Genomic DNA, 19,342 nt, shown 5'->3' with positions numbered 1-19,342 from the left:
GAAAATGGGGCTTGGCCCAGGAACAGACTTTTTTTTCTATTTAGCTATTTTAGCTGTTTATTTTCTGTTTAGCTTTGTATCACAAGGTAAACTCTCTTCATTTATACTCTAAACCTATCAACCCCTTTAAAGCTCAGCACAGGGTTACAAAAGATTTTCTGCCAAAGGATTCTGAAAATTGGAAATGTCTTATTGGAAGGGGAGTTTCAAGCTTGCAATTTTGGTTGGCCTCTGGCTGAAATGAAACTGTGACAGCAAAGTAAGGACTGGAAGGGGCAAAGAAGGATGAGTCAACCCACCTGGCTCCCAGGATGAGGGGCAGGCAGCTGGTGCAGGCACTGCCGGTGAGGGATGCTGTTCCACCAGACCAAGGAGAAACCTCCTGAGCCTGAGCAGTGTGGCAGTGCTGGAGACCGGCAGAAAATCCAGTCAGCAAGTAAACAGTTGATTGATGAAGTTGCCTGAAATGAGGAAGAAGGGGGAAAGCTGTAACATGTAACCACTGTAATCGCAAAGTTGTTTAATCTGAGCTGTCCTAGGAGCTGACAGGGTAAGTGTTATTGCTGCTTCCTAGGCTACGGAACAGGCATGGAGACTGACAGGGAAATGTTCCACTTAGTGGCAGGGATATTAAATTATAAAAAAAGATAAGAGTTTACCTCAAAAACAATGAGCTGCTATTTTCTCGAGACCTTGCTGCCGAACTTTAAAAGAAATACTGTGGAGATCAAAGCAGTGCTCAAAAGGAGAGAAATCTGTTACAGAAAGAATGCTGATGTAAATCTTTCAGTTTGCAAGACTGCTTTTACCTACAGAGAGGCTTTAAACAAGGGGAAAATGTATTCCAGTTGCTTGGGATCAAAATCCAAGTCTCAGACACGCAGAAGAATAGCCCAGAGAGAGAAACTGATAATTAGCTGCTGAAAAAAAAGCCATGGCAAATGAGAGCCTCAGTAAGCGTGGAAAGTGAAGGGGGAAAAAAGGACAAAAGAACGGAAAACATTCTCGCACTAGCAAAAGTGCTACTTGGCTGCTGCAGTCCTCCTTGCCCCCTGCCCTGGGGACAGTCCTTTGCAGGGGTTGTCTCCACCAGAAGCAGCACATCTGAAGCTTTACAAAAACCGCAAATAATTATTAGTTGCCTTTAAATGGAGATATTTGAAGATCAAAGAACTAGATGATGAAGGCAAAAATGACAAAACTGAAAGCCCGCTTCTGTTATCTTACTTCAGGAGAGTAATTGATCAAGTGCTAGACATGAAAGATCTGCCCTAGCAGCTGTTTTCTGCAGCTCGGGTGAAGGGAAGCCGTGCCCTCCTGGTTAGCGTCTTTTCAGACTGAAGCTGTATATAAGAATAAGAAGCGACAGTATCTCGTATTGAAGGACACAGTTGTTTGCCCAGTTATCGCTACCACAGGGTTCAGTTTCTGTTCACGGTCAAAAGCAAATAGTTTAAAATGCACTTTAAAATAGGCCAGTACTTTGGGAAAGGTCCAATTCTTGCTGGATTTTTGGCCAATATATATTTTTACAGGAAAAGACCCAATAAAGAAGGTAAAATAGAGGAGGCAGCAAGCCCTCATGGTATCAGCGATTCAGGCTTCCAGACTGCTGGGAAGAGCAGCCCTCAGCATAATGGGATTATATCTACTTGTGACATATAGAGAATAACAGATTTCTCATTCGTCTCTAAACTCATATTGAAACCGATGAGGTAAGAGTTACTGGAACAGAAGGAAAACCATGACCAAGCCTTAGAAGCAGTCTTTGATCGCCAGATGAAGTCTCAGGGAGCACTCTTTTGCAAATGAATACTTGGTCGCTGGAACAAGTTAGAGAAATTAAAGACGACTGCTCCGTGCTTTCAGTAAATGGAAACCTCCTTATTTATTTATTTATTTGTTTGTTTGTAAAAAGAAGTCATTTAAGCAATATTTAGGGCAAAGAAGATCTTGGGGGAAAAAAGGGAGTCATCAAGAATAAGGACAATTTATTAAACAGTAAATAAATTCTGAAGATCAGAAATTTAAAAAACAAAAGTGTATTTAGAATTAATTTAAGTTGAATTTCATGGCATATGACAGAAAAAATATGATACCTTATGAAAATGAAAAGTGGTAAGGACTGTTGGGTTTAATGTATAGGAGTTCAGGACCACCGGTGGTTTTGGTAAGATAATTACATATTGTAGCAAGACATGTACTACTTGTGTTGTTTAGTTATTAAAAAAAGCCTTTATACTTGAGATACTCTGAAGTAAACCAAAAAAAAAAAACCTTTGATGTAGTGATTTATCAACTGGTACATTAATTAAATGTATAAAGGAAAACAAAAGAAGACATGCCAGAGACAAATAAGAAGAAAACCCAAATATAAAACCTAGCAAGAGCTTAAAAGATGATGCCTCCCCAGCTGGAATCTATGAAGTATTTAAAATTCTTTGAAAGCTGCTTGGGTTTGCATCCTGTGTGCAGTGAGCTTACATGTGAAAATGAGTCCTTTTTCCCTGAAATACGTAATGCCCTTGTTCTCTCGTAGCCATTTATGGTGCCTTAGAAAGTGCCATGTTCTGCCAGAGCTGGCTGTCGCTGCTGAGCCCCGATGTGGTCACGTTTCTGTCCACACAGGCTGCCATCTATCACCTGAGTGTAAACTGAGATCAGCCAGGCTTTGTGGAGGATGGTACCCAAGCAGGACTAGCAGCTGCCTATGGTGCTGCGTCACCAAGAGAGGTTTCTGTTATTTGACACAGAAAAGGCTCTGAAGGGCAGAACCTGTGGGCAGAGTCCCCTCTGAGTGAACCTTCCTCCCCCTCCTCTCCATCACTAAATGATGCAGGGAGAGCTCTGGCAAGGCTGCCCTGGGGCTGGGGCTCGCTCAGTGATGACTCTTCAGCCACATGTTCTGTGGATCTACAAGTTTATGAATCTCAGGGTGATTCTTGATGCCCAGTTGAAAGGGTCTTCTCTACATAACAAAGTTGGATTTTCCATTTTCATCACCACGGGCACCCAGGTGAGGTTGGCACTGCAGTTAGCCCTCACATTCCTGAACACCAGCATCCCAGAAAACCAGTGATTTTGGGAAGTGATGTGAATAAGTTGTAAATAATATGGTCAAGTTTGTACTCATAAATCAATATTCATTTTAATGCATAAATAAGCTTGTAATTGTATAGCAACAAAGGGGTTAAAATGTCTGAAAGATCATATAGACTGTTCTGGCAAGAAAGTTGCAAATCTCTGAAAGGGGAGCTGTCCTCCCTATCTGCAAAGCAAGCTGCCCTACCAAGGAGATAACGGGACAGCAGGATGGCCTTGAGTCAAATTAACAAGGAGTATTGTAAAAACCCCGGGAAAGATTTCTACAAGTCTGCCAACTCATCACTTTTGAGACCTAAGGTGAAAAGTACACCGTGAGGAAGACCTACGGCCTTCCTCCCATAGACCACTGCCCACATTCTAAAGACCCCGGCCCACAATTTTTGGAAGAATCTGCGCAAGCGTGAAGGACTGATAAGCTAATTAACATACGAAGCGAGGGTAGGCGGGTTCAGGTGATGAATATGTATAGGCGTTAATGGAATATTCATTGTTTCATTATATAAATATAAGATAATCTGCCCCTCTGGGTGGGTACGATTGGTGGAAGGATCCCCCGTACACCCGGCGCCGACAATAAAGAATAATTAATCACTAAGAAATTCTGAAGACGTTCTTTGAAACAATCTGGCACCCCAGATGGGACGGCTCTCTGCCTGACCGTAGGACCCGCTGGGAAGTGGACTCCCTTGGGTACCCCCGGGGATTTTCCCGGAGGGACTCCCCAACTCATCGGATCACTGCGGAGGCAGACAAGAATCCCATCTTCTGTAAGTGATAATATTCTTTATTGCTGTATTCTGGTATTACCGGTAATCTGGGGTTACCCGTAAGACGAGAAAATTGATTTCCGCAGGGTAACTGCTGGGTATGCTTGGGAACTAGTTTCTCAGGTATACATCTGGGTATGCTTGGGAACTAGTTTCTCAGGTATACATCTGGGTATGCTTGGGAACTAGTTTCTCAGGTATACATCTGGGTATGCTTGGGAACTAGTTTCTCGGGTATACATCTGGTCTGGAAAACTCAGGTATACTTCTGTGGCTGGCACCCTAAGTATACTTCTGGTTTTGTTTGGGTTTTATCAACATTTAATTGCCATCTGGAATCTGGCAAGTTTGCTTATAAAGCTTATTTGCTGCAGTGTTGCTTATTTTGGTTACCGGATTTATGGAATGTGGAATTTGACTTTGATAATTGTTACTGTGATTTCGGCTATATTTTGATAATAATAGTGAGCTCTTGGTGTTGCTGTAGAAAGATACCTGCGTGTTGCATTTTGTAAGTAGTAATTCTGTAAGTGATAAGTGTGTTCTGTGAGTGTAAGCTGGAAAAATGGGAGGAAAGCAGAGTGGTGGGATTTTAAAGAAAAGCCCGTTAGGATGTGTTCTGAGTCACTGGAGGGTTATTGGAGGGTCTGCTGGTGGAAGTGTGAATAAGAAAACATTGATAAAGTACTGCAATCAGTGGTGGCCGTTGTATAAGCTGGAAGATGGTGAGAAATGGCCACTTAACGGAACTATAAATTATAATACCTTGTTGCAGTTAATGCTATTTTTGCGAAGAGAAGGAAAATGGGATGAAGTAATGTATGCAGATATGTTTTTTACCCTGAGAAATCATCCAGAGTGGCAAAAAGGGTGTGGAATTAATCTAGCTCCACAGGATCCCTTAATATTAGCAATGGAAAGGGACATGAGAAAAGATGGGAAAGGAAAGTTGAAGAGGTGTTGCTCTGCATGTAGTATTGGTCAGAGATGTCTAAAGTTAGGGGAGCCAGAGGAGGGAGAAAGTAGGATGGAGGATTATGTTCCACCCCTATCGAATATGGAAAGTATCCGGACGGAGAAGTCTGTGGATGAGGGGGGCGAGGACTGTAAGAATTCAAAAGGGTTTACCCCGATTACTGCACGTACAAGGAGTAAGGCAGGAATAAGTAACCAGTCGGGACCGGTGATGCAAGCCCCTCTGCGACAAGCTGTGGGGACTAATGGACCGGTTAGAATTAAAATTCCTTTTACCACTAGTGAATTAGATTCGTGGAAGGAAGCTGTAAAAGGTTATAGGGATGACCCGGAGGAGGTGGCTAACAGGTTCGAATTAATTATGAAAAATTTAGATCCGGATTGGAAAGACATAGAAATAATGTTAGCAGCTCTGCCGGAAACAGAGAAGCAATTGGTAATAAAAACAGCCCGGACGCATGTGCAAGTGCAAATAGCTTCAGGGGTTCTGCCCGGAACTGTGGAAGTACATGTCCCGAGAGCAGACCCCGATTGGGACTATAATGATGGTAACGATTATAGATTACTAAAAAGGTATCAGGAATGGATAAGAATTGCCCTGGAAAATGCTATTCCCAAATCTGTAAATTGGTCCAGGTTGTACACTATAAAACAAGGACCGTCTGAAACCCCCACAGAATTTTTGGAACGTTTAAGAACAGCTATGCAAAAATTTACAACGATAGATCCGTCCTCAGAAGGGGGTAAATTACAATTGATTTCATTGTTTCTGGGACAATCAACAGAAGACATAAGGAAAAAACTCCAAAAATTACAAGGGGCAGACATGAGAGACTTAGAAAAACTGGTAGAGGAAGCATGGAGAGTGTTTAGAAACCGGGAAGGGGAGGAAAGACAGAAACTGGGACAGACTATTGCAGCAGCAACAGTAGCTGCATTAAATAATCAGGGACCAACTTTTCGAGTTAAAAATAGGGGAGATGGGAAACGAATAAGGACCCAGCAACCACCTCTAAGATCAGATCAGTGTGCCTATTGTAAAGAGGTAGGCCATTGGAAAGGGGAGTGTCCAAAGCGAGGGGGAGCTCGAAACATGATAGCAAATGTTTCATCGGATCAATGAAGTCGACCAGGAGAATCTACCCTAGCAGATCCTCTGGTTAAAATAGAGCTAGGGAACTCGGGACAAGAAATGGAATTTTTAATAGACACAGGTGCTTCCTATTCGGTGTTAAATCAAAAGCTAATGCCAGAAGATAAAGACTTTGTGACTGTAGTGGGGGCTACGGGCCAACAACAAAAAGCCTTTTTCCTAAAACCGCTAAAGTATAAATTAGGGAAACAGGTGGGAATACATAAGTTCTTGTACTTACCGGGGTCACCAAAATCACTATTGGGTCGGGATTTATTAGAACAATTAGAAGCAGAAATAGTTTTTGAGAAAGGAAAAATGAGGCTAAGAATAAGGGAAGAACAGTTAATAAATGTACTAAGCTTAGCATTGATACAAACTAATCTTAGAAGTGAAGTGCCTCCGGAAATTGCAGATCAAGTGTACCCAGGAGTCTGGGCTACCGAAATTCCTGGAAAAGCCAAGAATGTGACTCCAATAACTGTAAGGTTGAAATTGGGGAAAGAGCCTGTGAAGGTTAAACAATATCCTCTAAGGATAGAGGATAGGAGGGGAATTAAAGAAATAATTGACAGATTTTTACAATATGGGCTACTAATTGAGTGTGAATCAGAATATAACACGCCCATATTACCAATCAAAAAGGCAGATGGAAAGAGTTATAGGCTAGTTCAGGATTTAAGGGCCATAAATAAAATCACTGAGGATATACATCCAGTAGTGGCCAATCCATACACTCTATTGACTAAACTAAAAAGCAGTCAAGTTTGGTTTACTGTACTGGATTTGAAGGACGCCTTTTTCTGTCTGGCCCTAGCCAAGGAAAGTCAGAAGTTATTTGCCTTTGAATGGGAAAACCCTGATTCGGGGAGAAAAACGCAGCTTACCTGGACAGTTTTACCCCAGGGATTTAAAAATAGCCCGACTATCTTTGGGAATCAATTAGCTAAGGAGCTTGAGTCCTGGTCGACCCCAGACTCTGAAGGAACCTTATTACAATACGTAGACGATCTCTTAATAGCTACTGAGACAAGAGAGGGCTGTGTCCAATGGACGATAAGCCTGCTTAATTTTCTGGGACTAAATGGATATCGAGTTTCTCAACAGAAAGCCCAACTGGTCCAGCAACGAGTGATTTATCTGGGATTCGAGGTCTCGGGAGGACAACGAGAGCTGGGAACAGAACGTAAAGAAACCATTTGTCGGACACCGGAACCGCGAACGGTAAAGGAACTGCGGACTTTTCTGGGAATGACAGGTTGGTGTCGTCTTTGGATCTATAATTATGGACTGATAGTGAAGCCTCTGTATGAGATGGTTAAGAAGGATCAATCCAAATTGGTTTGGACTGGAGAAGCACAGAAGGCTTTTAGGCAGTTAAAGCAGGAATTAATGAAAGCTCCAGCCTTGGGGTTACCGGATCTTTCGAAACCTTTTTTCCTGTTTTCCTATGAAAGACAAGGGATAGCCTTAGGAGTACTAGCACAGAAATTGGGTCCCTATAAGCGGGCAGTAGCTTACTTCTCCAAACAATTAGATGAAGTAAGCAAAGGATGGCCTGGATGTCTACGGGCTGTTGCTGCAGTAGTTATTAACATACAGGAGGCCCGAAAGTTTACGATGGGACAGAAGATGACAGTGCTAGTCTCCCATACAGTCTCAGCAGTTTTGGAACAGAAAGGAAACCACTGGCTTTCACCGCAGAGATTCTTAAAGTACCAGGCAATATTAGTGGAACAAGATGACGTGGAGATTGTTGTCACTAATGTTGTGAATCCAGCTTCTTTTCTCAGCGGAACTCTGGATGAACCGGTGGTCCATGACTGTATAGAGACAATGGAAACTGTGTATTCGAGCCGACCAGATCTTAAAGAAGAACCTTTAGAGGATGCCGACGAATCTTGGTACACTGATGGAAGCAGCTTCGTGAAGCAAGGACAACGTAAAGCAGGGTATGCCGTTACCACCACCAAACAGGTAATTGAGTCTAAACCATTGCCCCCTGGGACGTCTGCCCAGAAAGCAGAGATAATTGCTCTGACACGAGCATTAGAGCTAGCGGCGGGAAAGAAGATAAATATTTGGACAGATTCCAAATATGCATTCGGTGTGGTGCATGCTCATGGAGCAATCTGGAAGGAACGAGGACTGTTAACTGCTCAAGGAAGACAGATAAAGCATGCAGAAGAAATTTTACAATTATTAGAAGCTGTAAAGCAACCAGAAAAAGTGGCTATTATGCATTGTCGGGGACACCAGAGAGGGAATGCTGAATTTGAAATAGGAAACCGATTAGCAGACCAAGAGGCCAAACGAGTGGCTGACTCAGCTGACACAAAAGCGTTGTCCTTAATACCAGACAGTAAAATCCAAACTATAGATGTAAGTCAAAAGCCGAGTTATACGAAGGAAGATTTAAAATTAATTGAGGATCTGAAAGGTAAAAAAGGGGTAAATGGATGGGTATATCTGAAAGACAACCGTGTAATAATACCCTCCAACTTAATTTGGTCTATAGTTTTTACAGAACACAATAGGACGCACTGGGGTGCTGATACTCTATATCAGAGTTTGAGTCGGATAATGGTAGGGCGAAATTTGTATACTACCGTAAAACAGGTAACTCAACAATGCAGCGTTTGTCTACACAATAACCCCAATACTCAAAATAAAGTGAGGTTTGGGATAATTGGTAAAGGAAACTATCCCGGAGAACAATGGCAAATTGATTTCTCAGAACTTCCTAGAAAAGGGGGGTATCGGTATTTATTAGTATTAACTGATACCTTCTCAGGATGGCCCGAGGCCTTTCCCTGTCGAACGAATAAAGCAAGAGAGGTGGTTAAGGTTCTGACAAACGAGATAATCCCACGTTTTGGGATCCCAGCCGCAATGTCTTCTGACAGGGGTTCTCATTTCTGTGCACAAATAGTACGGCAAATAAGCAGAATTCTCAGGATAGACTGGCAATTACATACTCCTTATAGGCCACAGGCAAGTGGACAGGTAGAAAAAATGAATCATTTAATTAAACAACAAATAGCTAAAATAGGACAAGAAGCTAATCTGACATGGCCACAATCTCTCCCGTTAGCATTATTAAGAATCAGAGTTAAACCAAGAGTGAGAGAAAATTTAAGCCCCTTTGAGATTTTGTATGGAAGGCCTTATCAATTTTTGTTTAGCGGAGAAAACTTAACACAGCTAGGATCAGAATACTTATATAATTATGTATCTGAACTACAGAAACAACTGAGTAAGGTACAAAAGCACGTTCTAGGAATCAGGGCCAGAGGATTAGATCAACCAGTTCATTCTTTCAAACCAGGTGACTATGTATATATAAAGACTTTTTCAGGGCAACCTTTGGAGGAAAAATGGAGTGGACCGCATCAAGTACTGTTGACAACTCATACTGCTATCAAGATTAAGGAACAAGTCGCTTGGATCCACTACTCGAGAGTAAAAAAGCTCCAGGTTCACGATGGGAAGCTACGCAAATGGAACCTCTAAAGTTACGGTTGTGTCGAAAGGATGGACAATAATTACCTTGATATCCGGGTTGTGGATAGGGAATGTCAATGCATGGGACCAGAATATGTATTTACAATTACTAAGGAATATTGTTCAGAATTTCAACCTAACCTCTTGCTGGATTTGTACTCAAATGCCTGAAAATGCAGGTCGGGGATTTCCCCTGATAGGTAGTGCATTTCCGAATGATTCCGAAATACATGCGGCTTTTTCAAAAATGACTATTTCAGAGTACACCCAATTAGAAGTTAAGGAATTGTCTTGGTCACTGGATATCAATGCTCCTTTGAACTCTAGTAGAGGTGTCCCGTGTGTCCAAAGGTGCTCCTTGAATAAGACCGAACCTGAAACAGGAGGCAATTCGACCGATAAAAGATGCGGGAAAACAGTCTTCATAGGCAGGTACCCCAATTGTACATCCTATTGGAAATATGGAGGGGCAAATCTTTGGAATAAAAACCAGACCAGGAGGAAAAACAATACTACTCCTAAGGGATGGCCCACTCCCTCAGGGACTGGATGGTACTGGATATGCGGAGACAAAGCCCGAAAGGTTTTACCCTTGGGCTGGCAGGGTGAATGTGCTGTAGGGCCTGTTGTTCCGCACATCTTCATAGTTCATAATCTGACACAAGGACTAATTAGATCATATATTAAAAGGATTAGACGAGAAAGTACAAATCCTCTTATACAGAGACCTACTGCCTTTCATAGTTTTGCTCGTTGGTTTTTTCCATGGTTGGGAGTAAGTGAATTAGAAAAAGCTTTAGTAAACCTCTCTGCTACTATGGAAATTGCCATGAACTTTACTACTGATGCCATACAGGCACAACAAGAGGAAATTAAAAGCATTTCAAGAATGACCTTACAAAATAGACTGGCACTTGATATGCTACTTAGCAAAGAAGGAGGAGTGTGCACACTAATAAATACAAGTTGTTGCACATACATAAACAACGACAAGAGAGTAACTTTGGATTTAGAAAAGATTTGGGAACAAACCAGAATATTACATGAGATTACAAAGGATGATCTCTCTTGGAGCTTTGAGGGAATATGGAACAAGTTAACCTCCTGGCTGCCTGACCTACGATGGATAAAACAGATTTTTACTATGTTAGTAGTTTTTACAGTGTTTGGTGTATATGCATGCGTAGTGTTTAGGTGCATGTTCTGGTGCATAAACATGAGAAAATATATATAATGCAAAAGAATTTGCTTGTATCGAGAAAAAGGGGGGAATGATGTGAATAAGTTGTAAATAATATGGTCAAGTTTGTACTCATAAATCAATATTCATTTTAATGCATAAATAAGCTTGTAATTGTATAGCAACAAAGGGGTTAAAATGTCTGAAAGATCATATAGACTGTTCTGGCAAGAAAGTTGCAAATCTCTGAAAGGGGAGCTGTCCTCCCTATCTGCAAAGCAAGCTGCCCTACCAAGGAGATAACGGGACAGCAGGATGGCCTTGAGTCAAATTAACAAGGAGTATTGTAAAAACCCCGGGAAAGATTTCTACAAGTCTGCCAACTCATCACTTTTGAGACCTAAGGTGAAAAGTACACCGTGAGGAAGACCTACGGCCTTCCTCCCATAGACCACTGCCCACATTCTAAAGACCCCGGCCCACAATTTTTGGAAGAATCTGCGCAAGCGTGAAGGACTGATAAGCTAATTAACATACGAAGCGAGGGTAGGCGGGTTCAGGTGATGAATATGTATAGGCGTTAATGGAATATTCATTGTTTCATTATATAAATATAAGATAATCTGCCCCTCTGGGTGGGTACGATTGGTGGAAGGATCCCCCGTACACCCGGCGCCGACAATAAAGAATAATTAATCACTAAGAAATTCTGAAGACGTTCTTTGAAACAGAAGTTACTCCCCTTTGAAGATGAATTGTGGCAAATTTCAGAAGTGACACACAGTTGCCAAAGATCTTCCTTCAGAAAATACTTGTGAGCAAACATTTAGCAGATTTCAAGTTTCCTGGCAATTGCATTTCAGAGACTCTAGAACAGCCATGTGACTAACATGATCAGCAGCTCCTTTAGCAAGTAGAACTAACCATAAAAATCAAGATGAGCATCTTCCATGGACACCTCGCTTCAAGATCTTACCATTATTCTGAGCAAAGCTGCAGCAGGTGAGCTGCAGTATGAACAAAAGCGGCATGAAATAAGAAGACAACACTAAATGCAGTGGGCTGGGCACTGCCAGTATTACTATTACTAGCAACAGAGTCAGGATAAAGCAAGGGCTGGGCAGTCTTCTGCTCAGAAAAACAGTGCTTGTTTATTGGTGGTGTAAATGTTGCAAGGTTACAGGGATTAAATTAAACCCCCCATCCTTTCCCAATGTGTACACCACCTTCAGCAAAGAATGCTCCATGAATTTAGTAAAGTTGGGGTTTTTTTCCAGATAATTCAAATTTACCTGAAATGATGGACCAGAGAATTTTAATTATAGAAAAACCATTAGAAGACAGGATATTAGCCAACTACTCAATAAAGAAACTTTTTGGCATGTTTATAAATCAGTACCAATTTTAATTAACCAACTGTGCCAGTGCCCAGAAGAAAATAACCGAGAATAAAATAGAAAATATCAATATGGCTGTATAGAAACCATTATCATTTCATAAAAAATGATATGTAGAACTAGAAAAAACACAAAAAAAGGGGGGAAGGAGGATTGTGGCTTTGTACAAGGAGAGGTTAAATAAGATATCAACTTGGAAAAGGACCCAAAGGAGAAGCGCCCAGAAAGTCACAAATTATTTCAGAAAAGATGAAGGGGAAAAAATTTTTTATTGTTTTTCACAAGACAAGTTTTAAGTTCAGCCGATCTAAACCAAAGCAGCACGTAACTAGATGCTGCCATCAGCTATTGCAGAGGCCAGACCTCGGAAGGTGTCCGAAAGGTGATTGTATGGAAACCCCAATCTAGAGCTCTAGGTGCAGGTACAGTCCCCAGCCCAGTAAATTCCAGTGTGTGGCTGTGAGTGGCAGAGCTGGAGGCGGCACCCTGGGGTGCACAGCTGGGTGCTTTGCGCACCCTTCTTCTTCGCTTTGTGCACCTACTCTTCTCCTCGCTGGTCGCAGAGCTTTGGGCTGAGAGCACCTTGTTCCATGTAGGGTAGTTCTTAGGGACACAGTGTGCTTTTATCTTTTCCAGAAAGAGTAATCTTAGCTGTAATAAATTCCAGTTGCTGTTTGAGGGAGCAGGGTGGAGGAGTGTGCTTTGCAATCCATTTCCCACTGGGACATTTCCCTGCAGACCCGCGCTGCGCCCGGAGTGGTGCCGTGGGAGGGGGCAGGGGCAGAGGGCGGCACAGATCCATTGCCAGCAAGCGCTGTGCTCCCGTACCACCAATAGCTCTGGCATGTCTAACGTGTCCGTGCTGGCCAGCGGGACAGCTGCACGCTTTGGTTTGTGAGCGTTAGTGAGGGAAACGCCAGGAGTGATCCGTGCCATTGGGGCACATGGTATGTGGGACAGAAGGGTGCTTCGTCCCCTTAGCTGGACCCACAGGAACGAAAATGGGGAAAATCCCAACAGTTCATCAGCAGCACATGAGAGAACTCAACCCTATCACAAGGCATTGCTCATCTCAGGAGAGACAGGGATTTTGCACAGCGCCATGTCACCATGCCTCATCCATGATGCCCCAGCAGAAGCAGAACCTCTTCCAGGCACCTCCCAGACCAGGAGAAACTGAAATTTCTGTTCCAGTGCAGCTTTGGCTGAATGGAGGCGGGGGGGCTCTGGGACAGCCCAGCTGCCCCCCAGAGCTGCTGGGGCAGTGGGCAAGGGCAGAGACCAGGAGGGCCACCCAGGGCTCTCTGTCCACACACCTTCCCATCATGCCAGCCCATTTCCCGGGGCGCTGGCCAAGCAGGACACCCTGCTCCGACCTCCTGCCTGGCTCCTTTCCAGGAGAGTCTCTGCTCCTACAGCCAGGGGTCAACCACCCTGCAGAAGCTCGCCGTGCCTTGCAGCTAAGCACGCCTGCCGCTGCTGGGAAATGGGTGGTGGGGCTGGAACAGCCAGTTCCCTCTGCCGAGTGATCTCCTGCCATCGGCTGCCAGCTCCTGAACTTTGGCTCTGGCCAGGAGGCAGGGAACGAAGCAGATAATTGCCTGGCAGTGATTGATAGGGAGTCAACGGTGAGCGGGGAGGGAGGGGTGAGTGATGAGCGGGAGGTTATGTTTCAGAGGGAAGTATTTTTTTAGGATTTGTCTATGCAGGCAGTCAGGAGCTTTTCTGAATCACGTGGGTTTAGCCCCAGCAGAACTCACTGTAATTTTACACCTTTTCAGCATTTTAGCTGCTTCTGCTGAAATCTGCATAGGGATTAAAGATGGGAAGGGCCAGAGATTTAATCTCCTTGCCTTTGGTCTACCAGGAGAAATATTTAAGGCTAAATTGCTGGTTTAGAATTTTTTGACAGTATGAGCAGAGAGAGGAAGGAGCGAGCAGCTGCCAGCAATAAATAACTATTAGGAAACAGTATTAGGAAATAGTACCAAGAAGAAATGTTGCTGCTGGGATATGCTTTCAGCCTTGGGGAATCCATAACCAGGCAGCTCAAAATTGACTTTGGTATCCAGAGCTCGTGTGCAACTTCTCTCAGACTCAGAGCAGCAGCCGCGCTGCTAGAGGGGTCAGGTCTCCAGTGGAGAAGGGAAGTCGGCTCGTTGAACGGATAAACATCACAGGCTTCCACTTGGCAGTGCCGAGGGTTAGCAACAGCGCTGTGTACTTCAGCAAATCTACATTCAAACTGTCACCAGCAAAGGGAAGCGAAGCTTATCTATAGGCTGACGCTGTGACTTTGATACTGATCTTTACAGCCAGGCTTCTAGTAAGCCTGGGGAGAACTTGTGCATTGCAAACTGCCTAAACTGAACCATCTGAGCTTTAACTAAAGTGTGTGAAATCAGAGACCTATGTTAGTAAAAATCCTGTCCAATCTCTAGTTAGGGTTTACATTTTTACCAGGTTTGAGATAAACTTGCAGAACTATTCTAACACATTGAGGTAATGGAAAATGTCCTCAGTTTTGTACACAAATCTCCCTAAACCAGAAACAGTTTTCCATTTCAAGCATCCAGCATCAGGCAGCCTGTTCCCTCTCCTTCGCTGGGTGACTTTCTCGGGGCAGGGTCTGCCAGGCAGAAAGGCAAAGTGGGGTGTAAAACAAGACAAAGCCATGTCCATGGCCGCGGCTGCCAGGCAGGCGATGAGCCCACCATTATGAATGAGCACAGCCACCCATGGTGGGAGCCCCCAAAACGCATCCCGGGGAGCAGGGAGGAGGCAGGAATCCCAGCAATCCCCACAGCCCTCCCCCCTGGAAAGCCCCTGGCTACAAGGCAGGCATCTCTCTGCCATCCTCTGGGTCAGGAGCAAAAGTCCCTGCAGACAGCTGCCAGGGCGGCTGGGCCTGTTTTCAAACGGGGACAGCTGAGCAGCGCGACTGAAGCTCTTCAGTGCGGAGCACACCCCATGGCACCAGCACGGAGCCACAGCGTACGTGGCTTCATGCCACTGACTCAGCAGGCATTTCTGCCCACGGCCTGTAGAAGCCAGCAGCGTGGTCATGCGTCATGGTCGGAGGCGAGATGTCATGAGGAGAACAGTCCCACACCGCACACGTGAGCTGTGCTCCTGCCCCAGGGTCTGCGAGCCACCAGAGGGGACGGCTCTGGCCACAGTGAAAGATCACTTGCTCGAGGACAGCTCCAAAATGCCAGCCTCCATTTCCTGAGGTATTTCTTTTACAGTTGCCTCAGCAGTCCCAGGCCCCTAGAGCCCAGCAGGAAAGTCTTCAGTGGTGAGAGGACAGGCTCAGCGGGTGAGGGCAGGCAGTGGAACTGGTTTATCTTGGCTTCACCAAGGCTTTCAGTGCCGCCTCCCGTGCCGTGCCCCGGGCTAGCTGATGGAGCACAGGTTAGGTCAGTGGACCAAAAGGTGGCTGAGCTGCAAGGGTTGGGATCAGCCACATGAAGCCCAGGTGACTAGTGATGAGGCCAGTCACTGGTGGTGTGCCCCAGGGCCATGTGGAGCCACGACTGTGTAACATCTTCATTAACGCCCTGGAGGATGAGACGGAGCACTCCCTCGCAAGTTTTCAGATGATACCAAGCCAGGAGGAGTGGCTGGTACACCAGAGGGCTGTGCCACCGTTCCAAGAGCCCTCAACAGGCTGGAGAGCTAGACCAACAGGAATCACATTTGTCAAAGCGAAGGACAAAATCCTGCTCCTGGGGAGCACCAACCCAATGCACCAGCGCATGCTGGAAGGGCGACCAGCTGGGAAGCAGCTTTGCAGCAATGGCCATGAGAGTTCTGGTGGAAAAAAGGTGTAGCATGGGCCATAACCTTGTGGCAAAGGCGGCTACCAGCCTGCTGGGCTGCTTTGGAGGGAGTGTTGCTAGCAGGCCAAGGGAGATGATCCTTCCCCCCGCTCAGCTCTGGTGAGGCTGCACCAGGAGTGCTGGGTCCAGTTCTGGGCTCCCCCATACAAGAGAGACATCAACATGCTGGAGTAGTCCAGTGAAGCACCACAAGGTTGATGAAGGGACTGAAGCATCTGCAATACGAGGAGGCCAAGAGAGCTGGAACTGTTCGTCCTGGAGAAGGCTCCTGGAGGATCTTACAAATGTGTATGGATATCTGATGGGAGGGAGTTTAGAAGGAGATGGAGCCAGACTCTTCTCAGTGGGGTCCAGTGACAGGATACAAATTGAAATACAGGAAATTCCACTTAAACAAAAGAGAGAACTTGTTTTGCCATGAAGATGATTGCACACTGGAGCAGGTTGCCCAGAGAGACTCTGGAGCTTCTGCCCTTGGAGATATTAAAAACCCACCTGGACAGAGTCCTGGGCAGCCTGGAGAAGTGGACCCTACTTTGAGCAGGGCAGCTGAACTGGACCATCTCCAGAACTGCCTTCCAACCTCCGCTCCTCTGTGAACTGTATGGTGGTGAAAGCCACTTTTCTTAGGCTGTGCAAAAGGCTGGTCCCTCACCTGCACAATCAGGGTATTGGTGTAGGAGTCCTCTTACCCAAGAGGCAGCAGATAGTGAGAACAATGTAAAAATGGAAAATCGAACCATTGGGGGCCAATCGGGCATGCGCAAAGCTGTAACTGGTGCTGTGTCCTAGTGTACACAGTTACTGAGAAGGTAAGAAGGTGCATGGCCAACCTGTCCCCCTGTGTGCAGACCTCGTAGAATTAGTCAGGGTTTTGCCCATCATATCATAAGAAAAAAATACAGCCAAACTGGCGTATCTGTATCAAAGATCAGATCAGAGGTCTGCCTATTCTTCCGCCTGAGAGCGGCCAGCAGCAGATGCTTACGGAAAGAACACAAGAAATACTACACTCGGTGTGACTTCCCTAGCACACTCGCCTGGTTGCTATCAACATGCAATTCTGGAACTTCTTGTGCAAGACTTTGTAGCTGTATCAGTTTTCAGTAGTTCTCAATGAACTGTTCTTCCACGATTTTTGTAAAGCACTTTGCATTCTGTGGCAACAACCTGTATAGCTTAATTGTACACAATATAGAAGTATTTTTATTTTAAATATTGCTTGATATCTTCACTGGACACACTGTATGTCTTGTACTGCGAGAAATATGAGTAAATGCACCCTTTTCACATTACTTACCATTTGTAAGATCTACTGTGCCACATCCTTTGCAAACGGGAGAGTCTGTAGTAATCCTCCCACAGGCAGTTTCCTTTCATTAGTCAAATTTATCAAGAGTGACTTGTCAGGGGTATTCCAAGGACTTTTCTGTCAATATAGCAATGCTGAGTGTACACAAAAGCCACTTGCACACAATGGCCAGAGAAACGCAGGCACGGAAGATTTGAAATGCAAGCACATAAGATTTATGTACCATGGATTACTTCTGGAATACTTCCAGGCATCTTGAATCACCACGGGAAAAATCACTTACATCAAAGCAGAACGGGCCAGAAAGATGTACAGCACAAGAATCTTGTGGAAAACTATATTGATTTTGATATAGCAAAACGATACACTATCAACACAAGGAGCATAAAGACAAGTGTCATCAGTATCCTTTGCTTGTACAGAGACATGGTTTACCAGCAGCTGCTGTGTGCCATTAGTCTGCATATGCACTACCTGAATTCCCACAAGAAGCCGGACAATCAGAAAATAACATTTGAATGCAAATCTGGGCTTCTGAAAGCAAGAGAGTCCTCAGCATGCAGGAAACCATACCTGTGTTAAAATCCCTCTCTCATTCTGAGGCTGCACACATCAGGGCAAGGATTTGGCAATTTTTGTATGGCAGAATCTTGAGAGACATGAGCAGCTTTTTAATCATTTCCAGGGTGCCTGGGTTTCAGTTTTTGAACAAACAAGCAGATGTGTCTGATCAGCCTCCCCAAAGCTTCTCTCCTCCCACCACTGCTGTCAGCAAGCAGCCCCTCATTCCCGATTGCCTTCTTCCATATTTTAGTTATCCAAAAGCACCAAATGAAGTCAAGCGTGTTAAACAGCCAGAATTTTAACATGCAAAATACAAAGCTCTGCAAAACCTTCAGACTGGGGAGAATATAATTAGGACAATTGAAACTGGAGAAAGGATCTGAAATGCTTTTAAAAAAAAAAGTATTAAGAGGGATAATTTGGCAGAAGGAAGATAGTTTAAAATAACTAGTTAACAACTGAAGTATTGGAGAGCGTAGGGAATATTTCAGTCTTTCAGAGCAAGTATTGCCTAAGGCCACAGAGCCGAGCCGGTGACAGCACAGCCAAGGCAAGTGCTGGAGCACTGAGGTAGAGGCCAGCACCCAGACTGGGAGAAGGCTCCTCGGGCCCAAATGGAGGAGCTGTGCTCTTAATCCCAGCAACTGAATCGAGGGCGTTACTAGTCCCTGATTCAGTTTCCAAGTATGTTTTCCATAGTCTGCAGTGCTCCAGACTGATAGGACTGGGCTGGGAAGGAGCACTAACTGCAGCACGCAGCTCGTCACCGAGCCTGGGAGGGCCACAGCCTTCCGCAGCAGGACGGATGGGGGAAAAAGGCTCCTGCCTTCCAGCTGCCTGTCTGCCCTGACAGAGCTGCAGAGCTTTTGCAGCCCAGATCGGAAAGTTGCAGCTGCCACAAGCGGAGGCAGCGGCCTGCCCGTGGCAGCTGCTGTGCTGGCTTCCTTGCCGCTGACCTTGCCTTTGGACCTGCAGGTTCGTCCATCCTGCTGACAGCCCCAGGCAGCCATCTGCTGGGCAGCTGCATCATGAACCGAGCCAGAACAGCGCTCAGCCAGGATTACGCTTCAGTTGCTCCTAGCTCCCTGTGAGATTAGCAGCTCAACAGGACAGATCTGACAGGGCAGCTGGAATAGGCAGCATTAAGCATCAGCGTCAGGAATTTTGAGAAGGAACATGGACATCTGTCCCTCCCAAGAAGCCTCAGTATTTCTGGAACACGTAAGTAAAACAGAAGGGAAAAAACCCAGCTTTGTAACACTTCTTAAAGCTGAAAGTTGCTTCTAGGCATCACACCCCCAGCACAGAAGTCAGAAGGGTGCCCAGAGCGGCTGGGGAACCAAAGCAGTACAGGACAGCATTGGTGGCTAGGCAGCACACAGCCACGAAAGCAGGCTTGGTCCTCTTGAAACTACCTTGGGTTTAGCCCCAGTAAACCTAGAATTGTGTTTAAAACCACTTGAGAGGTTAATGTCCTTTAATCACCACTTCTCTGAACCAGTATTAACTCAGTGTTCAAAAGTATTTCATTCATCCATAGTAGCAGTGACTTTGAAAGGCAGGA

General features: G+C 45.0%; 1 protein-coding gene and 1 long non-coding RNA gene across 2 annotated transcripts; both read left to right on the top strand.

Annotated features, from left to right (window-relative positions):
• Nucleotides 1-3,118: 3,118 nt before the first annotated feature.
• Nucleotides 3,119-4,373, top strand: LOC119147452. The gene is made up of 2 exons (XR_005104043.1): nt 3,119-4,032; nt 4,070-4,373. It is a non-coding gene; the product is annotated as an uncharacterized LOC119147452 (long non-coding RNA).
• Nucleotides 4,374-4,929: 556 nt separating this feature from the next.
• Nucleotides 4,930-11,368, top strand: LOC119147829. The gene is given in 2 exon segments (XM_037387270.1): nt 4,930-7,956; nt 9,328-11,368. Coding segments are annotated over 2 exon segments (3,192 nt in total). The 3' UTR covers nt 9,493-11,368.
• Nucleotides 11,369-19,342: the final 7,974 nt, after the last annotated feature.

Source organism: Falco rusticolus, chromosome 4 (genome assembly GCF_015220075.1).
Source record: "Falco rusticolus isolate bFalRus1 chromosome 4, bFalRus1.pri, whole genome shotgun sequence".
NCBI classification, from domain to species: Eukaryota; Metazoa; Chordata; class Aves; order Falconiformes; family Falconidae; genus Falco; species Falco rusticolus.
This window is presented reverse-complemented; position numbering and strand designations above follow the sequence as displayed.